Source organism: Felis catus, chromosome A3, assembly GCF_018350175.1.
Source record: "Felis catus isolate Fca126 chromosome A3, F.catus_Fca126_mat1.0, whole genome shotgun sequence".
Classification (NCBI taxonomy): domain Eukaryota; kingdom Metazoa; phylum Chordata; class Mammalia; order Carnivora; family Felidae; genus Felis; species Felis catus.
Genome location: NC_058370.1, coordinates 119437633 through 119459126, shown reverse-complemented (window position 1 = coordinate 119459126; position 21494 = coordinate 119437633). Strand labels below are relative to the sequence as shown.

The 21494-nt window shown below is 42.1% G+C and overlaps 1 protein-coding gene, 1 non-coding gene and 1 pseudogene across 3 annotated transcripts in view; 1 reads left to right on the top strand and 2 right to left on the bottom strand.

The window, feature by feature from the left end:
- Positions 1-13285, top strand: part of HADHB (hydroxyacyl-CoA dehydrogenase trifunctional multienzyme complex subunit beta) — a 40340-nt gene extending 27055 nt beyond the window's left edge. For both annotated transcript variants that reach the window (XM_019827803.3, XM_003984419.6), the window contains exons 7-16: positions 2818-2905; positions 4455-4642; positions 4949-5129; positions 6269-6390; positions 8680-8759; positions 8840-8887; positions 9473-9560; positions 9885-9959; positions 10366-10530; positions 12215-13285. In XM_019827803.3, the coding sequence (XP_019683362.1) occupies positions 2818-2905; positions 4455-4642; positions 4949-5129; positions 6269-6390; positions 8680-8759; positions 8840-8887; positions 9473-9560; positions 9885-9959; positions 10366-10530; positions 12215-12250 (1071 nt within the window). In that variant the 3' untranslated portion in view covers positions 12251-13285. The remainder of the gene's footprint in view (positions 1-2817; positions 2906-4454; positions 4643-4948; positions 5130-6268; positions 6391-8679; positions 8760-8839; positions 8888-9472; positions 9561-9884; positions 9960-10365; positions 10531-12214) is intronic.
- Positions 13286-15426: 2141 nt separating this feature from the next.
- LOC101093096 lies at positions 15427-16069 on the bottom strand (annotated as a pseudogene).
- A 2404-nt stretch (positions 16070-18473) lies between these two features.
- On the bottom strand, positions 18474-18577 carry LOC111559908. The gene has a single exon (XR_002741378.1). It is a non-coding gene; the product is annotated as a U6 spliceosomal RNA (small nuclear RNA).
- Between the last annotated feature and the right edge of the window lie 2917 nt (positions 18578-21494).

Here is a 21494-nt window from a genome sequence, read left to right as displayed (position 1 = left end):
AGTAAATGCTAATATTGCTGAACATCTGGTGTTACTTAAGCCCACAGAATCGACTGTAGGATGTTAGGGAAGCAGAAAAAAAATTATGAACAGAAAATGTTTTTTTTCCCGTCCTGATTTTTTTTGGTTTTTCCCTGGGCTTTCATGTTTCTGACTGGGTCGAATATGACAATTTTACGACTGCATCAAGCTAGTCATAATACATTTGCAACTTTTATATTCTGCAAAAAGCAAAGTGGCTCTTATAAGAGCACTTGAAAACTAAATACCAAGCGTTTCAGTTTTTTCAGTATTTCTGTTCTAATACTTAAAGCCATAATGTTTTTCCCTAAATTCTGTCAGAAAATATTACATCTATGTGCAAATCGCAGCTATGAATTGACGTGTGATAGTTGCCTCTCCCTGCCCTGTACCAATACCAGGGGCATTCACTCCAGGGGAAGGTTGCCCTGGGGGAGGATGTTATGAGGATGTCTCTCCGTAGTTGTATTGTAACCTAAAAGCTAATGTACCTTCCAACTAGAGAGCTTTTGAAGGACCTGTTGTCTGTATTCGTCATGTTTATAGGAAATGCTAAAGACTTCTGTTGCTGAGTTCCCATGAACCTGACTTTACTGAAAGGCCTCTGCAGATTTCCCTGCTCTCCTTGACTGAGAGGCGTCTTCCTCCTTTTCTCTTAGTGTGCTATCTAGAGCCTAAGCGTGCCTTGAGAGCTGTTCAAGCTTTAAATAGAAGCATGTGGACAAGGTTCCCCAGAAACCACTTCTATTTAAAGCTCTTTCAGGGCTGAGAGTCAACTGGGGCCAAGGGTGGGATACGTGCTAGAAAGGACCTTATGAGGATCGGGCCATACGACCTGAGTGCCCTTTACACTTGCCCCACTGGTGTGCTCTCCTCCCCTGGCCCCTGGAGATTTGCTTCTTTCTTCCTTTTTTGAATTGGTCTGCATTGAGAGGCTGACGTGCCATTGCCAGGGTGTAGTTTTCAGCAGAGTAGGTTGGGCACTGAGTATCAAGTCTACTTAGAAAGACCAGAATAAGGTTATACTGTATGTATGGTCCTATGACGTACTTCTATTTCTACAGGTGATGATATATGGGTAGTGTAAATATAAAAGCAGGGCGCCTGGGTGGCTCAGTTGGTTAAGCGGCCGGCTCTTGGTTTCAGCTCAGGTCATGATCTCACGGTGTTTGAGTTTGAGCCCCATGTCGGGCTCCACACTGACAGTGTGGAGCCTGCGTGAGATTCTTTCTCTGCCCCTCCCCCACTCTCATGCGTCCTCAGGCGCTCCCATGTGCGGGCTCTCTCTCTCTCTCTCTCTCTCTCTCTCTAAATAAACTTTAAAAAAGTAAAACTTATTTAAGAAACATTCAGCCTCCTTCATCTCGACTTTGGAAACAGGTTTATTTTACCAAATTACAGGAGATCTTGTATTCTGAGCATAGTTAAATAGTTTCAGAAAAGGGCCACTAAAAAAGAATTCCCCTCATGGGAACCAGAATCTCATAGTTAAATAGTGGTGGTGGTGGCTGGTGGGGGGATAGTGAGAGCATTATTTTTAAAACGTAACTTTAATGTTGTGAAATATTTTGTTATTGTATCTATGCATTAATTCTTAAGCAAAAATGGAATCAGATATTGATTTTTTTTGGCAGCATTATTTTCCCCATAAGTATTATAATAAAATAATAGGTATCTTCATGTTACGTGTAACGTTTACTGTGCCATAGTGATAGAGATAGAGGCCATTTTGCAAGATTAATGGAGGGCCTCAGTTCTTTTTTTTTTTTTTAATTTTTTTACATTTATTCATTTTTGAGAGACACAGAGAGACAGAGCACAAGCAGGGGAGGGGCAGAGAGAGAGGGAGACACAGAATCCGAAGCAGGCTCCAGGCTCCCAGCTGTCAGCACAGAGCCCGACGCAGGGCTCGAACTCAGAAACCGCGAGATCATGAGCTGAGCTGAAGTTGGATGCACAACCGACTGAGCCACCCAGGCGCCCCTGGAGGGCCTCAGTTCTTGTCAAGACCCCTCAAGTTGTTCTCTTTTGAAGCAACTATTGTGTCATCATCCTGGACAGGTTTGTCTTTTTCCAGTTGGTTAGCTGGTCTGACCTTATTTCAAAGATGCTTACTTAGGGCTTAGGCACTTTTGCAAAGTTTCTTTCATCAACTTGAACTCCTCCTTAATGGCAAGTTTTCCAAGTTGCCTTTGCATTGGGTCTTCAGGGTGCTGTCTGAATTCTGTGGCAGTCACAAAGAGAGACGGACTAGCAGTGGGAGGAATGAGTGGAGAGCAGGCAGGGACCTGAGTGGGAAGGCTGTTAGGGGAGTGGTTGGTTCTTTAGAAATCACTTTCTGCTTTGGTAACTTTTGCTTTGCCACCAAGCCTTTCAAGTGCAGGAACACAGATCGTGAGGCTCTTACTCCATGACCTATTTCATCCTTCCACCAGGTGGATTTAAAAGGTTTACTTCAAGGCTATTTGGAAATTTAGATTAAAATTCAGTTATGTATTGATATTCTCGAAGGCCCAGAGCACAGCATTGCTAAGGAATTAGGTGACCTGTAGCCTGTTCACCACACTGGAAACCGGCTACCAAGAATTTCGTAGAGCGCTTGTCGGTTAATGGCTAGATGAAAAATGAGTGGGCCATCTCCATGATGGGCCTAATTTCATTCTGAATGTTACTCTGTAGAGTATTAACCTCAAACCCTTTCCTGATTCACCACACGGAGAAGTGGTGCTCACATGACATCATTTCCACGTAACGCTTCCTTTAGAAGTGACCGTTTCGTTCCTGTATTTCCTGAAGGCTGCCCTGGGAGCTGGCTTCTCTGACAAGACTCCTGCTCACACTGTCACCATGGCTTGCATCTCTGCCAACCAAGCCATGACCACAGGTATGTTTACTTGAAAGCAGAAGGTACATGTTAATTCTCCTTGGTCGTTTATACGATCATAAAAAAAAGTACTCTTAACAAAAGTATATGATCAGCAGAGATCTCTGAATTTGTGTCGTTTTTCAAAAATAAGGTCATATTTAACATTTTCGATTTTTGAAGTAGTTCTCATCTTTTCTTGCTGTCTATGCCTGAGGGACATAACCATTCATGTAGTTTCTCCATCAGTAATGTGGCTGGCCACAACAGGGATTATCAGCTGGAGAAGTATGTCTCTAGGAGGGTGCTTCTGAATTTGACCCATGAATAATTTATAACCTGTTGGGTTTTATTTTTTTTTTTAATTTTTTTTTAACGTTTATTTATTTTTGAGAGAGATAGAGACAGAGCATGAACGGGGGAGGGTCAGAGAGAAGGAGACACAGAATCTGAAACAGGCTTCAGGCTCTGAGTTGTCAGCACAGAGCCCGACTCGGGGCTCGAACTCACGGACCGTGAAATCATGACCTGAGCCGAAGTCGGCCACTTAACCGACTGAGCCACCCAGGCGCCCCTAACCTGTTGGGTCTTAAAGTCAGGTGAATCCCAGGGCGGCTGGGTGGCTCAGTCAGTTAAGCATCTGACTTTGGCTCAGGTCATGATCTCACGGTCCATGGGTTCAGGCCTTGCATTGGGCTCTGTGCTGACAGCTCAGAGCCTGCAGCCTGCTTCAGATTCTTTGTCTCCTTGTCTCTCTCTCTCTCTGCTCCCCTCTCCTCTCAAAAATAAATAAACATTAAAAAAAAAAAAATTAGAAAAAAAATGGTTAAGTTAGGGGAGTCTAATACACCCCCATGAAGGTTGTGGCCCAAGTGATAAATCACTGTGTAAGAAGTACAGACTCTTTCCTCTGCTTTCTCCCCACACCTGTGGAATTTTAATAATTAGTTACAAATTCTCCTGACAAACTCTAGCAAAATAGCGGGACATTTTGCAGTGGCAGTGCCTGTTGTGAAAAGACCGAAACCTGAAAGATGACTGTGCTCTTTTAGTAACATCAAGGCCAGGTTGCAGCCTGCCTCATGAGTGGCAGAAAATGATGCCACAGGCTGTGATTGGGGGCATTCACCACTCTATGAAGCATGTGACAACTTCCAGATAGAGCAACAAAATACTCGCCAGTGGCCAGAAAGAGGAGCAGAGGCTGCCTTACATCTTCAAAAGCTAGACTTTCTCTAGCTTGTAGTAAAAATTCCTGTTGTAGGGATAAAAATCTTTCTGAAAACTAAAGCTGGGAGTTTGTAAAATATGCAGAATGTTCTGGATATTTCCAGAAGCTGTTGTCCATATGGACTGAATGAAACTTGTTTTTCTCTAGTGCACTGAATACAGTTTTAGTCATTCAAAAAAATTATCTTAATCCCTCTGAAAAAGTTAAAATCGTAATTACACATGTTATAGAATGCTGATAACTGTCGTACAATAGGAATTTAATCAAGAAGCTTCAATTATCAGTGGTCTGTTAATTTCTGCAAAAGATGCTCATGTTCCTGTAACCTGTGCCCTGTAGGTGTTGGCTTGATCGCCTCCGGGCAGTGCGATGTGGTCGTGGCAGGTGGTGTAGAGTTAATGTCTGATGTCCCTATTCGTCATTCAAGGAAAATGAGGAAGATGTTGCTTGATCTCAATAAGGCCAAGACTCTGGGTCAGCGGCTGTCTTTAATCTCTAAATTCAGATTGAATTTCCTGTCACCTGAGGTAAGACTTGGGACCTCTTATGTAAAGACCTGTGCTTCCAAAGCATCCCACTGCAAAGATACATAATTAGTTATACGATCGGTTATGCTCATTTGTAGATTCTATTAGTTACAGGGAAAGGTTAATTATTTGCTCAAGATGGGGAAAAAAGATGGTGCTTAGAAAATTTGAATTTGTAAGCCCTCCTGAGAGACGCCCTGCTCACAAAAAGCTTCTCCTGTCTTGGTCTTGACTTTCCCAGATAACCCTGGGCATGGTATAACACCTGTTGACAGCGTACTTGATCCTGTACGTTCCCTTCCCCAGCTCCCTGCGGTGGCCGAGTTCTCCACCAGTGAGACCATGGGCCACTCTGCAGACCGACTGGCCGCTGCCTTTGCTGTTTCTCGACTGGATCAGGATGAGTACGCGCTGCGCTCTCACAGCCTGGCCAAGAAGGCCCAGGATGAAGGACTCCTGTCTGATGTTGTGCCCTTCAAAGTACCAGGTAAAATGGTTTCCTCAGCTTTATAAAGGAGGATGCTTCATGCCACCTGTTAGGGAGTTCTGAGAGTTCTGAATCGCTTCTGAAGCTCCAAAAGCCCCAAATGACTTCTCAGTAAGTATGTTGGTTCTGTTTCCAGAACACTCACTTTTAAACATGGACTCAAGGTTTGATTTATGTTGTAATAGGTCAATATTTTATTTTTTTTAATGTTTATTTATTTTGACAGAGAGCATGTGCACAAGTGGGGGTGGGGGCGGAGGGGGAGAGAGAGAGGGGGAGGGAAGGAGACAATGAATCCCAAGCAGGCTCTGCACTGCCAGTGCAGAAGAGTGCAAGGGGTGGGGCTTGATCTCACAACCGTGAGCATGACCTAAGCCGAAACCAAGAGTCAGACATTTAACCAATTGAGCCACCCAGGTGCTCCACAACATTTTAAAGAGAAGTTTTCATAGGAGTCTGCTTTTACATCTTCCTGCTGTATTTTAGTTTTTATGTAGATGCCCATTTAAAAATTCTTCATGTGATTTCTGAATAGAAGAATAGTCAAATGTGAATAAATACCTTAAGAAAGTAGGGTGGCCTGGGCACCTGGGTGGCTTAGTCGGTTAAACATCTAACTTCAGCTCAGGTCGTGATCTCACGGTTCGTGAGTTCGAGCCCCGCGTCGGGCTCTGTGCTGACAGCTCAGAGCCTGGAGCCTGCTTCGGATTCTGTGTCTCCCTCTCTCTGCCCCTTCCCCGCTCATACTCTGTCTCTCTCAAAAATAAATGAACATTTAAAAAAAAAAAAAAGAAAGAAAGTAGGGTGTCCTTTTGTTAGATCATTTAGATTATTTCCCAGATGTCTTAAAAATATAGTTCAGGGGTGCCTGACTGGCTCAGTTGGTAGAGCATGCGACTCTTGATCTCAGGGTTGTAGGTTCAAGCCCCATGTTAGGGATAAAGATTACTTAAAAAAAAAATCTAAAACAAAGTATTGATTAAGATTCGATGACATCTTAATAACTGTAAAAGATTTTCTTTTTAGTAAATAGCTATGGGTTACATTTCATTTGTTCTTATAGTTTTTAAAACATTTCTCTGGAGAAGATATATAAAGCTTGTACTTCTTTAGAGTTAAAAAGTTCATGTTTCTTTTAGGAAAAGATACAGTTACCAAAGATAATGGCATTCGTCCTTCGTCTCTGGAGCAGATGGCCAAACTAAAACCTGCGTTCATCAAGCCCTATGGCACAGTGACGGCTGCAAATTCTTCTTTCCTGGTAACTATGTGTGCTCTATGTGTTTACTAGTGACTTTTATATCTGTGGCCTTTCAGTAGAAAAGCCTACAATAGATCTATTTATATGTATTATAGAGGCGTAAACATCTAAGTTATTCATTATGAAAATATTAAAATGGGATTATTAAAAAAACAAAAAGAAGCCTAGTTTTAACGCCTTCACAGTCACCTAAATCTAGCCACCATTCTGATACAAAAAGCTGTTCACTTCAGGCATTTAACCAGTCAGGAAGCTCTGATTAGCTCTCCTAGGCACTGGGGGTAGAAAGGCCAGTGATGATAATGCCAGGAGAAGATGCGATGGAGGTTGTAAGCGCAGGCTGACAGAGAAGACGCACACGGGAGGAGTCAGAGAGGCTCCGTAGAGGAGGTAGCATCTGAGCAGCAAATCTTGAAGGAAGGGTACAAGCCAGTTCAAGAAGTGTGATAAATGCATTCTAGGCAAGGGGAACAGGAAAGAGGTATGAGAGCGAGGGTTTCTTTGGGGAAAAGCTTGGTTGGAGCATAGGATGTGAATTTGAGGAGTTGTATGAGATGTGGAAAGTAGGCAGAGAGTGTGACAAGTTATCTTTTAGCTCCGCTTGTTAGAAAATGATGCTCTATACTGGTCCCCAGTTACGTTACTATAAGCAATTTCTATAAGCGTTTTCCTATAAAACCTATAGAATAAGTATATCTACCCTCATTTCTTGGGGTGGTGGTTTTATTTATCAGCATATAGCTTCATATCCTTCCTTGTTTTTTGGCTCCTCCTTAACTAAACATCCCTTTGATTCTGTTTCTGCTCATAAGATGTGGTTTCTTTTCTCCTACCACCTTGGGGTATAGTCCTCTGGATAGAGTCCAGCTGGTCAGCATTTCTTTTACAATGTATCTTCCTTACCTGCATGGGTAATATGGGTACCTGTTGACATGTTTGACCTTGTTAAGTGACTACTTAACGCCCACTCTTGGGCTAGGGGAGGGGTGCTTGGAATGATTCCAACAGGATGGTACGCCACCATCTTGTTAGGCGTGAGAGGTGAAGGACTGGTTAGATAATCATTTCCACCACCAAATTGAATGATAGGGCCATATGGGGTGGGCTATACTCTTGCCAGATCTGAACTTCCTTGATTACTTCTGGTGTGTGCTAAAGGGGCAGGTTTAGTCATTGGAAGTCAGAAATGCAAATCATCAGAGGCAGCACATCACAGATAGGTGGGTTTTGGGCAATGTGTTGATGCACCACATTCATTGTAACTTTGCACAATGGCACATTGAACATATTAATGTAATGTCCATAAACCATTATTATGTATGGTCACCACTGTTTCCAGACCTTATTATGGCTCCTCTGTTGGTGGTAAGGTAGCTCCATCGTGACTTCAGGGTTACTAAGTTAAAATAATATCATAGAATGTGGTAGAAATTGTTCTTATGTTGCAAACTCCGAAGTAATGGGTTTTGGATTTTTTTTTTCTTTTTAATGTTTATTTTTGAGAGAAAGAGAGAGGGCGAGCAGGGGAGGGACAAAGAGAAAAGGAGACACAGAATCCGAAGCAGGCTCCAGCTGTCAGCACAGAGCCCAACGTGGGGCTCAAACTCATGAACCATGAGATCATGACCTGAGCTGAAGTTGAACACTTAAACAACTGAACCACCTAGGTGCCCCTGGATTTTTTTTTTTTTTTTTTTTGATCTTTCTTTTAGTCATGGTATAAGGCTTTTTTTCAGTGGTAGCTCTTTGTCTCTCAACTTGATTTCTCAGTTGGTAAGAAGTATATGGGGTGTGTCCAGAGAGGAAAGACCATGGTTCCAATGTTCTCAGCTGCCTGCCTGTTTCTTTCATATCACCTCGAAGCCTGTGTTTCCTTCCACAGGCAGGAAACAAGTTCAGAAACAGTCCATAAAATGTAAAAATAAGTAAGTAAATGAGAGACTATTTTAATTCATAAGATTTCTCATATTCTGTGCCAAAAGCAAAAATCTTTTGGCTTAAGTTTATTATGAATACATACTTCTCATGTTACCTATTCTCTTTGTCCATTTTGATAACGATGGTACTTTTGGACAGGTTTTTCTACCCTCTTCCTTAAAACAATGGGTCAGTGTGTGTATTTGGGTCGCCCATTAATTATGGATAAAATGAAAATAGTTTTGTTTTATAAAATCTCTGTATACAGTGTAATTAGTTGATAGATTCAGGAACACTACATAGAAAATGGTTGTACGAAGACTTCCAGAAAGGCTGAAGAATTTAATGTTATTGTTCTGCTTAACATTTCAGACTGATGGTGCATCTGCAATGCTGATAATGGCAGAGGAGAAAGCTCTGGCCATGGGTTATAAGCCAAAGGCATATTTGAGGTAAAGTAAATGTTCAAATAAATGGCCACCTCAGTTTCTTTATTTTATTACTGGAGCTAACCCCTCTGTTTTTTACCTAGGGATTTTGTGTATGTGTCTCAGGATCCAAAAGATCAACTTTTACTTGGGTAGGTAACAGTGTAGAAATATCCTAGGACTATCATTAGAAGTATTTGATTACCCACATTTATTATATAGATTTTAAAGTACATTAAGTTCTGAGTTCATAATTGTTTTGTGTGTTGGATTCTTAAAAATAATCCTTTATGTTGGTATATTATTTTACAGTTTTGGATTTTTTTTCCTCTTTTTTGTATACATTTCTACATTTATAATGTATTCTTTTTTCATTAAGGTGTCATAAGCATTTTTTCATATTGCTACATAGTCTTTATAATGGCCTTTTATGAAAGCCTCCTGGTGTTTAGACTGTCTTCCCATCCCTCACAGCTCTGTGTTTTTCTAATTCTTCACATTATTTGTTTGCCCTTCTCTTTCATAGTTTGTTTATTAGCTATATCCCTGACTCTAGAATGTAAACTTTGTAAGGACAGAGGCTATGTCTGTTTAGTTCACTATTGTGCCCCCAATACTTAATATTTGTACAGAAGCAGTGAATGAGTGGAGGGCATTGTAATACCTTATGTAAAACTCACCTTGGAGGATAAGGAGTTCTTAGGTTAAAAATTAAACACATTATTTTTTCTTTTTAGACCAACTTACGCTACTCCAAAAGTTCTGGAAAGGGCAGGATTAACAATGACTGATATCGATGCTTTTGAATTTCATGAAGCATTCTCAGTAAGTCACTTAAAAGATACATATCAAAGGACTGTAATCATAAAAAATGTATTGTGTTGGGGAGATCCAAGTGTGTTTTATGATAGTGTTGTAAAACACAAGTGGAGCTTTATATTTGAAATACTGACCTATACTGTTGGAAGGGGTGTTAAATGGGGGGAATCCAGTTGTGCAGTTTTGAAGATATACCTTTTGCTGTGATCTCTTAGAGGCCCTTCAAAAGAAGCAAATGTTTCCTTAGGAAGATTTCACTGAAAACTGATGTAAAGATTTGCTCAACTTTAATGTCGAGGGACATTAATAACAAGGTCCTTTCCCTTGTAGGGTCAGATTTTGGCTAATTTTAAAGCCATGGATTCTGATTGGTTTGCACAAAATTACATGGGTAGAAAAACCAAGGTAAGTGATTAAAAGTATGCTTGAATTTCCAAAGCACAGTAATATTTGGGCTGTTAATAAAAATATGAAGGGGAAAGCAATTCCTTTTTATGAAGAATTTTTTATTTTATTAAATGTATTTATTTCTTAGTTGCAAAATAGTTCCTGGAAATCTTTAGAAAAAATGAAAGTAAAATTCTATATTGTCTTTTGTTGTTCTAGTTCTGGTGTTAGGTGAAGGTAAATAGACAGTGGCTTTCAGAATTGACCTAGAATTTCTTTCTTTACGATAAAGTAATACGTGACGTGTCTCGAGTTAGTCATTTTCTCCATCTCTGTTACCTTCCTCTTGCTAGGAGTCTGGCCTGATTCTTAACCTTAAAAGTAAACTCATCATTATATTTGTGTCTGTTTTTGTGGGAGCCAGGTTGGGTCACCTCCTTTGGAGAAGTTTAACAACTGGGGTGGATCGCTGTCCCTGGGACACCCATTTGGAGCTACTGGCTGCCGGTTGGTCATGGCAGCTGCCAACAGATTACGGAAGGAGGGAGGCCAGTATGGCTTGGTGGCTGCCTGTGCCGCTGGAGGGCAGGTATGTCACAGCAGCTTCAGAGGTGCTTCTGGAAAGTCATTTTCTTGGAAACCAAACCAGCTCATTCCAAGCACGTTTCATTTGGTCCACTTTGAAACATCCTTAGAGCAGTATTTCTGATGACAAACAACTAAAAAAAAGCAGCCTCTTTTGAGGGAGGAGGGTACAACTTTAATTCTTGATAGTACTTTGGAAGGAAGATAGTTTTTAAACTCGAGCTATTTCTATTCCTAAAATAATGTTTATATATATTTTTTAATTTTAAAAGGAATACATCCTCATTATGTTTCTATATACAAAAAGCGTGTAGAAAAAAATGAGAGCCGGGGCACCTGAGTGGTTCAGTCGGTTAAGCGTCTGACTCTTGGTTTCAGCTCAGGTCATGATCTCATGGTTTCGGGGGTTCAAGCCCCACATCGGCCTCTGTGCTGAGTGCGAAGAGGGATCCTCTCTCTACTTCTCTCTCTGCTCCTCCCCCAGTTGCACTGTCTCGGTCTTAAACTTAAAAAAAATTTTTTTTTTTTAGATAAAATTTTACTCATTTATCTAGTCACCCTGAGGTCATATTTATAAAATCTCTCCGAAAAGTAAATTATCTTTCCTGAAAACTGAATTATACCTTAATTAGAAAATTAATTTACTGCTGGGTAACTTATTGCTGTTTATTTGGGGGGAATTTGTTATTCTACAGATTTCTTTCATTGGCCTTACTTGCATTACAGACACAACTTCCTACCTGCTACATATGGCATTTCACTCTGGGAATAAAATCCAAAAGGAGGGCTGATTGTAATCTTTTTGTCCCCAGTCCTGAAGGAAACAGATCTGGTTTTCTTCCAGATTACAGAAACTTTCTGTTGCCGATCAAGATAAATAATAAGCTATATAAAAGTTTAAACATCTTGCATTTAAAAGCCTTTATTTATGACCTGTCTCAGAAACTGAAGAAACAAGGGGTCAGTTTTTTGTAGGCTAGAGTATTTCAGACTTCATGATGAAAAGCACTTTTCAGTCTGTGTACCTTTGTCCAGAGAAAACCATAGTCAGGACTGGAGCCCCCCCCCCCCCATCTGTCTGTGCCAGGCTTAACTGAGGGAGATAACGAGGGCACAGTATCGTGCGGGGTGGGCAGCCCACGTGGGTTAGTGTCTTGTGGTTTCTAGCGTGTGCTCCCTGGTTGTTCACCTAGCACACAGAGTAAAACCCAATACCGGATGCTTTTGTGGATGAATGAAGAATACCACCCAGTACCTTTCTTCTAGAAGTTTACAGTCTGGTGAAGGTGAGAGGAGATGATTAAAAAGTAGATTAAACTTGGCATTGTTTCATCAAGAGCCAAATAAGTGATGCAAATGTGACTGGGAGACCAGAGGAGGAATCCCGCATTGTGGATATAGAGTGTCTCAGTGTTGTCTCTATTAACATTTGGGGCCAGATAATTATTTGTTATGGGGGGGGTTGTGTTCCGTGTTGTAGGATGTTTAGCGGGATCTCTACCCACTAGATGCCAGTGGCAACACTCCCCTTGCCCATACACACACAAGATCACACAGTGTTTGAAAGGCAGGCCCAGGATCGGACTCCAAAGCCCGTACTTTTCCCATTGTTCCCTTTTGCCTCAGGACTGGCTGGATTCACTGCCTTCCGTTGCTCTAATGGAGCTCTTTTTTTTTCTCCTTCACAGGGCCATGCGATGATAGTGGAAGCTTATCCAAAATAATAAAGGAGAGGTGACCTGGAGTTTCTGCGCAACACTCGCACTAGGCAATGCCATTCCAATGCATTACTAACTGACATCCTTAGTTCCTATCTCCTCTTAGGAAAAGACAAATTTGTGGCCTTCTGTTCAATACTTTGCAATTAAGCCTTGCTAGTATTCTGAGCTTTCCAGTAATCACGGCTTACTACTCTTTCAGGGATTTCTTAATCAGCAGAATCTCTCAGTGTTATGTTTAAACAGTTGTTTGGGGGCTCTATTTTCATTAAATACTTAAATGAGTGGTTGCAGTTCAGGAGAGAGGTTCTCTGAGATTTGGAATCATCTTTGTAACATTTGCAAAGTATACTCCTTCCTATTTGTGACCTAAAGATGCGTGTTTTCTATAAAATACAAACCAATGTGCCTAAAGAAACTTAATTATGGAAAGGTAATTCAGAGTTTAAATGTCACTGAAAACTTACAGTAAATGTTTAGATATATAAGTACCCTGTTACACTTAATAAAGTGAGGGAGTATTGAAGAACTGTTTGCCTTAGTTTTTACCAGAGGTAAAGGGTGGTTCCCTTGGCTTGGGGGCAGATTTTGCCTTTAATTACTCATTTGTAACTTTTAGCCATTTTAGTCAGTCATGTGGCTGCTAGGGGTATAAAGAGGGTCCTGCTTTAGAATAACACCTTTTTGGGGCTCCTGGGTGGCTCATTCGGTTGAGCATCCAACTTCCGCTCAGGTCACGATCCCACGGTTCGTTGGGTTCGAGCCCCGCGTTGGGCTCTGTGCTGACAGCTCAGACCCTGGAGGCTGCTTCTGATTCTGTGTCTCCCTTTCTCTCTGCCCCTCCCCTGCTCATGCTCTGTCTCTCAAAAATAAATAAATGTTAAAAAAAAACAAAAACAAAAAACATTTTAGAATAACACTTTTTTCCCCATTGCTCCTTGGGGGTAAATTTATTTCACTGTTTGGAGATGTCTCTGCCACGATTTAAGTCAAGTGTAAAGAAATTTTATAAATAAAAATATTAAAAATCTTTTTAAAAGAGGGGTGCCTGGGGGTCTCAGTTAGTTAAGTGTCCAACTTTGGCTCAAGTGATGGTCTCACAGTTCATGGGTTTGAGCCCCACGCTGGGCTCTGCTGACAGCTCCAGGCTGGAACCTGCTGCGGATTCTGTCTCCTCTCTCTCTGCCGCCCCTCCCCACCCCCCGCCTGCCTGCCATTTGCGCTCTGTCTCTCTCAAAAATAAACCTTAAAAAAAAAAAATTGCCTGTGTTGAAATAAGAACTTTTGTTTATGTGACAGAATGGAAAGACAAACCACAAAAGGGACAAAGATACAGATACATCCTACAAAGGAGAAAACGTCTCTCTCTCTCTCACGATCTATGTCACCCTGATATAGATCTATCTTTCAAGGGATCCAGGTTATATGAAGAATTCCCGTACATCAGAAAGAAGAAAGATGACTTACAAAATAATGGGCAAAAGATATGAACTGGCATTTTTTAGAAAATAATGTAGAAATGGAGAATAAACATGAAAAGAGGCTCATTAGTAATGAAAAATCAAATTAGGATCATAATGAGCTATTCTTTTATACCCATCAGGAAAAATGAAGACTCAATATCAGGTGTTGATGAGGATGTGGAACAATAGGAACGATCACACACCGCTGGTGAGAATACAAATTGATATGAAAACATCATTTTCATATGGAAAACATATGTTTTCATATGGAAAACAGCTTGGCATTTTGCACATTTGAATAGGACACACGGTCTGTGATCCAGCACAGGAATGCCAGGAGACGCGTGCAAGAGAGTGCATAGCACCATTGCTCTCTAATAGCAAAATATTTATAAATAAGAAATGTTCGTTGACAGGACAGGTTCAAAAACAGGCAAAACTTAAGTCTGTTTCTGAGAGGCCTACGTATGAGATAAAAATGTTTTCTAAAACAGTTAAGAGAAAAGAGGTCTTTCATACAGAAGAATTCCAAATAATTCGTGTAGACTCTGTGCTCCAGGAAGTGGGACATGTCCATCCTCGGTTGAGTGTGGGCTGGACTTCATGTCTCAACTCCAGCAAATAGAGTATGAGAAGGGAAAACAAGGCATCTTTACAGTGGAGAAACATGGCAAGCACTGATTTCACTAAGTGACCAAGGTTAGCATCAGTGCTGGCATGTAGATACCACATACTTCCGGCATAATGTGATCAAAGGGGCACTTCACTTCAGGGGTGTTCTTTCCAAATACCCATTAGCCCAGTTGGGTCATAAAAACATGCAACACAAACTGAGGGACATCTACACAGAATGTGTTCAAAACTATCAAGTTCACAAAAAATAGAATACGGAGAAACTCAGACCAGAGGAAGCTAAGGAGACATGACAAATGTACTATGGTATCATGGGTTGGCTTTGAAACAGAAAAAGGACATTAGTGGAAAGATCTGGAAATAATGGTGTTTTGTTTTTTACCTTTTTACCTTTTTATCCTCTTTAATCCTATAATCACAAAATAAGAAAAGTTTAGATTTCAGTTGATGTTAAAGTCCGTTTCTATTTCTAGTGGCTTTTAAAAATTTACATACTAGATACATATTTTGTAAAAAATCAAATGAATACTTATAGGCACGCCTGGGTGGCTTAGTTGAGCATCAGCTCTTGCCTCTGGCTCAGGTCGTGACCCCAGGGTCGTAGGATTGAGCATTGGGCTCCACACTGAGTATGGAGCCTACGTAGGATTCTCTCTCTTTCTCTCTCTCTCCCCCTCCCTCCCTCCCTCTGCCACTCTTTTCTGCTCACTTGCATCTTCTCTCTCTGTCTCTAAAATAGTAAAAAAGAAAATGTCATTGCCAATCCACTGTACGTACTATAGGGGGAAAAAAGCATAGCTTGAGATTGATTTTTCTGTTAACTCATTCACTTTAGTAGACCAGTCCCAGTGACCATCTGAAGTATATGAAACCCAAAGACTTACAGGCTCTTCACCTATTCCTCAGACTCTGGTTGCTACTGGTCACTAATACTGTCAAAGATGGACTTTCAGGCACATCTTTCCTAAGGTTCAAAAATGGCACCTGGTGGCTCAGTCGGTTAAGCCTCTGACTCTTGATAAAGGCTCAGGTCATGATCTCACAGTTCGTGGGCTCAAGCCCTGAGTTGGGATTCTCTCCCTTTCTGCTCCTCCCCGGCTCATGCACACGTGCACTCCTGTGAAGGACCTCTCTCAACCCTTTGTTTTCTTGTTCAAGTTGAAATATCTGTTCCAGTACCTTGCACCCCTGTTGCCTATCAGTTTCAATGGCTTTCCTCATTACTGCTGTCATTTCCGTTATCTGATCAACATGCAGTTGGAATTTCTGATTTGCTTCCAAGTGCCTCCTCTCTGGTCCGTGTTGAGATGTTTCAAAGATGTGTCAGGATGCATCAAAGAAGACTCCAGAGCTGTTACAACAACCCATGTCAGTCTGGGAGTGCTGCTCTTTTGACTTCATCGTTATATCCAGATCATCTTTTTTGCTAGCCGTTAGCAGTCTAACTATGGATGTTCTTCCAGGGATGTATGCAATTCTTTGTTCTTTGGTTGTACTTCTCTGATTTGTCTGCTTTCTTGCTGGATTCCCATAACCAACGCGGACTGTGGCCAATGTCTTGCAACTTCGTTAAGCTCTTGAATTTCTTCCTGATCCTGCTCATCGCGTCTGCTCACTTGTTGAGAGCGGTGGTATGCTCGGTCGGAGATTCTGCTGCGTCATCATGATCTCTCAGTCTTTCAGCAAGCGCATCAGCATCAGTGAGTGCCTTGTCAGTTGTGCAACTCATTTCTAAAGGATTATTCTGGTCTCCCTCCCCTGCAGCCATCAGCTGTGGTGTTAGGACTCAAAACCCCTGCTAACTGGGGCCCACGCGCCCAAGGGAAGAGACTCCTCTCGCCTGTTCAGCTTCTTCAGCGAGCAGACGCAGAACCCAGCAGAGGCAGTCAGTGGAGGGGCGGTTGGAGGGGGCAGCAGGGCTGAGCCCCATCACTGGCCCAAGGAGAACCTTCTGGAGATAAGTTGGTTTTTGTTTAAGCCCAGAAATAAGTCTGATGTGGTCCAATGATTTTTGGCAAGAGTGCTAAGACCGTTTAATGGAGAAAGGACAGTCTTGTCTGCAAATGGTGTTGGGAAAATGGGCCACCTGCAAAAGAATGAAAGTTGGACCCTTACCTTACACCATGTACAAAAATTAACTCAAAGTGGATCAAAGACCTAAACATAAGAGCTAAGTTGATAAACTTCTTAGAAGAAAACAGGAAAAGCTACATGACATTAGATTTGGCAATACTTTCTTGGCTGTGACACCAAAAACACTGGCAACGACAACAACTAAATAGGTTGGACTTCATCAAAATTAAAAATTTCTGTGCATCAGGGGCACCTGGGTGGCTCAGTTGGTTAGGCATCCGGCTTTGGCTCAGGTCATGATCTCATGGTCTGTGAGTTCAAGCCCCGCGTCGGGCCCTGTGCTGACAGCTCAGAGCCTGGAGCCTGTTTCAGATTCTGTGTCTCCCTCTCTCTCTGACCCTCCCCTGTTCATGCTCTGACTCTCTCTGTCTCAAAAATAAATACACGTTAAAAAAATTTTTTTTAAATAAATAAAAAATTTCTGTGCATCAAAGGGCAACCTATGGGAGAAAATATTTGCAAGTCATATATCTGATAATATCCAGAGCATACAAAGAACTCTTACAACTCAACAACCAAGAAATAACCCAGTTTAAAAATGGGCAAAGGATTTAAATAGGCGTTTCTCTAAAAAATATATACAGATGACCGATAAGCACATGAAAAGATGTTCAATATCACTAGTCAACTAGTTCAACATCATTAATCAAAACTATACCGAGATATCACCTCACATCCATCAGGATATCTGTTACCAAAAAACCAGAAAATAGGGGCACCTGGGTGGCTCAGTCTATTGAGCATCTGGCTTCGGCTCAGGTTATGATCTTGTAGTTTGTGAGTTCAAGCCCCGCGTCGGACTCTGTGCTGACAGGTCAGAGCCTAGAGCCTGCTTCTGAATCTGTGTCCTCCTCTGTGCCCCTTCCCTGCTCGCTCGCTCACTTGCTCTCTCTCTCAAAAATAAATAAAAATATTTTTTAAAAAAACCCACAGAAAATAGCACACGGTGGTGAGGATGTAAGAGAAACCAGAGCCTTTGTACCCTGTTGGTGGGAATATAAAATGGTCCAGCTGCTATGGAAAACAGTATGATCGTTCCTCAAAAGATTAAAAATAGAATTATTATATGATCTAGCAATTCCATGTCTAGGTACGTACCCCAAAGAATTGAAAGCAGGGATTTATGCACCCACATTCATAGTGGCATTATTCACGATAGCCAATAGGGGAAAGCGACCCGAATGCGCATTGACAGCTGAATGTGTGTATACGTATACACACGGTAGAGTACTATGCAGCCTTAAAAAGGGAGGCGATCCTGTCACGTGCTACAACATGGATGAAACTTAAGTGAAATAAACCAGTCACCAAAGGACAAACACTGTATGGTTCTACTTATATAAGGTATACAAAATAGTCACCTTCATTGAGACAGGAAGTAGAATGACAGTTACCAGGGACTGGAGTGGGGGGAATGGGGAGTTGCTGAATAGGTATAGAGTTTCAGTTTCGAAAGATGAGTTCTGGAGATCGGTCGCACAGCACTGTGAACGTACCTTCCACTATGCAACTGTACGCTTGGTTAAAGTGGTAAATTTTCCGTGTTTCACCACAAAAAAATTTTCTTAGTGTTACGTTGATCACATTCAGAGTAGAAGTTACCTCTGGGCGGGAGGCAGTGGGATCGGATTGGAGAGGGCTTTCGTGGCGTCTCTGAAGTTCTAGGTCTGCAGTTAGGTCACGTTCACCCAGCTTTACATAAGTTATATGCTATTTCTAAACATTCTTTTTTTTACATTAAACATAATTTGTCAGATTGGTTCCCATACAATGCCCAGTGCTCATCCCAACAGGTGCCCTCCTCAGTGCCCATCACCCACTTTCCCTTCTCCCCACCCCCCCCCCACCCACCCTCAGTTTGTTCTCAGTGTTTAAGAGTCTCTTATGGTTTGCCTCCCTCCCTCTCTGTAACTTTTTTTCGCCCTCCCCCCCCCCCATGGTCTTCTGTTGAGTTTCTCAGGATCCACATATGAGTGAAAACATATGGTATCTGTCTTTCTAAAAATCTGGAACGCTGCACGAATTTGTGTGTCCTCCTTACACAGGGGCTGTGCTAATCTCTGTATGGTTTCAATTTTAGTATATGTGCTGCCGGAGCGAGCACTGTTTCTAAACATTCTATGCGTAAGAGAAACTGAGCGATTTTCAGTAGTGTGCTACAAAAGACGACCCTTGGCTGTCATGGTTACAGATGCCTCCATCTAAAGTACACATTGCTGGGGCACCTGGGTGGCTCAGTCGGTTAAGCGTCTGACTTTGGCTCAGGTCATGATCTCACAGTTCATGAGTTCGAGCCCTGCATCGGGCTCTGTGCTGACAGCTCAGAGCCTGGAGCCTGCTTCGGATTCTGTGTCTTCTCTCTGCTCCTCCTCTGCTCATGCTCTGTCTCTCTCTCCTTCAAAAATAAATAATAACATTAAAAAAAAAAATACACATCGCTGTTTGTTCTCAGGTACCTCGAACTGGTTACGCTATTTTTTTTAATGTTTATTCATTTTTGAGAGACAGAGAGGGAGAGAGTACAAGTGGAGGAGAGACAAAGAGTGGGGGACAGAGGATCCAAAGCGGCCTCTGCCCCGACAGCAGACAGCAGACAGCCCGACGTAGGCGGGGCCGGAACTCACAAGCCGTTGGATCAGGACCTGAGCCAAAGTCAGATGCTCAACCCAGTGAACCGCCCAGGTGCCTGCCCCCCTCCCCCGTTATGCTCTTCTTAAAGATTCCAACTTAAGTGCCTCCCTTTTCATGTAAAACTTTAATTAGACCCTTTGTTCCACCAAATGACCATTTGGGAGGAGAGCCTTGACTTGCCCTCATCTTTCATTCACACTTCAGAAGTGCACTTCCCCCCGTGCTCCCCTCCCTCACCCGCCACCCCCCCCACCGCCCCCCCCCCCCACCGGCCCTCCAGCTGTTTGCTTCTCATGGTCTCTGATTCTGAGCAAAAGTCCCTGTTCTTGCTGTGGTCTGTATAGTTCATTCATTCAATAAATACTTACTGAGTGCCTGTTACATGTCAAGCATATTTTAGATGCTGAAGCTACAGCAACCAGCAAACCAGACACATTCTTTGCATCTTTGCATCCATCTTTCCAGAGAGGGGAATCCTAATTCTCAGCCTATCTTCTCCCCCTACCCTTTCTCATTTACGTTTTAAATTTTTTTCTCCAGGTCTCTCCAATTCCAGTCTCTCTCAAGGAATGAAAAGCCGTAGCAGAGTCTCCAGTCTTCTTCCGGGACTTAATGGATGACTCAGAGGTCCTCTGTCTGTGTCCGCTGTGGTTTATCTGGGACTCTGAACTGGTATGTTATGCTCTTTCAATGAAGAGGGATCATTGGTTGAGAGGAAATGGGAGAATGTGGGGATGAAGGACAAAAACACTGAGGAAAAATACTACTCTGGAAAGAAATGCATCATTGTGAAAGAGACCAAGCATTTAGACATGTTGCCAATGTTTCCCTGCCCTAAACTCAACCAGGAGCCCCTTTCCCCCTCCACGCTTAGGGAACTGTCAGCGATCAGACAGAATTGATTCCCAAAACAGAAGTCCAAGCTTCCTCGAGAACCTCGAATGTAGTCCACCCTTCTGTACAAATCTAAATTCCAGGGGGTATTTTGTTTATGGGTTTGTTTTTGTTGTTGTTGTTGTTGTTGTTTTTTGCTTGACAAGTTTCTATTTTTAAATATGCAAAATGTTCAGAAGAACTCTTTCAAAATAACATTTTTTTCTACCATAGAAACACATGCTCATTGTAAAAAATAATTCAAATAATATTTACAGAGCAAGAAAAAAGTGAAAAATCAAGTAGCAAGATACTGTTAATATTTTGATATCTCTCTTTTTCAGTGCACACATATTTGGACACAAAGGGACCCAATTTTGGTATGGACCAAAATTGGCTGGTATAATGCTGTTCTGGGACGCTTTTATCTTCTTAGCTGTAGAGCCTAAACATTTTCCCATATCAGTAGGTGTAGCTATACGTCGTCATTTTATTTATTTTTTAAAAAACTTTTTTTTAACGTTTCTTTATTTTTGAAACAGAGAGAGACAGAGCATGAACGGGGGAGGGTCAGAGAGAGAGGGAGACACAGAATCCGAAACAGGCTCCAGGCTATCAGCACAGAGCCCGACACGGGGCTCGAACTCACAGACTGAGAGATCGTGACCTGAGCCGAAGTCGGCCACTCAACCGACTGAGCCACCCAGGCGCCCCGATATGTTGTCATTTTAAATGACCACATAGCACTCCTTTGGTAGATATATCCTCATTGGTTTTGCCAAGTGCGCTTTGTGGAGGATATAAACACACTGGAACGCACATCCTTGGTACATTCACCTGCTCACTTGTCTGCTTATTTCTTTAGGCCGTCTTTTTAGAAATGGAATTTAGAAATGAAATCTTTACTTTCTTATATTTACCTCCAGAACTTTCTTTTCAGTCCTTCTTTATGTGACAACCAAGGGAACGAAGGCTTAATGTCGCTTCATTTGTCAATCCTAACGTGTGTTTTTAGCAGCAAAGCATGCATTGAGTGCGTGCCGTCATTTGAGAAGGAAATATGAGAACGTATATTTCTACAGAAGCACACTCAGGGGTCTCTGCTGCTTTTATTTTTTTATTTTTATTTTATTTTTATTTTTTTTTCAACGTTTATTTATTTTTGGGACAGAGAGAGACAGAGCATGAACGGGGGAGGGGCAGAGAGAGAAGGAGACCCAGAATCGGAAACAGGCTCCAGGCTCTGAGCCATCAGCCCCAGAGCCTGACGCGGGGCTCGAACCCACGGACCGCGAGATCGTGACCTGGCTGAAGTCGAACGCTCAACCGACTGCGCCACCCAGGCGCCCCTCTGCTGCTTTTAAAGCAAACGTGTATTATTTGAACTCTTCACAAATAATTTTATAATTTAAAAAATTGAGACTGTAAATATTAATGAAGTACAAGGACAATTGAGACAGGACCCTGTGGCCAGGGAAACCAGCAGGCAAAGCCCTCGCTGTTTCAGTGTCTGCCCG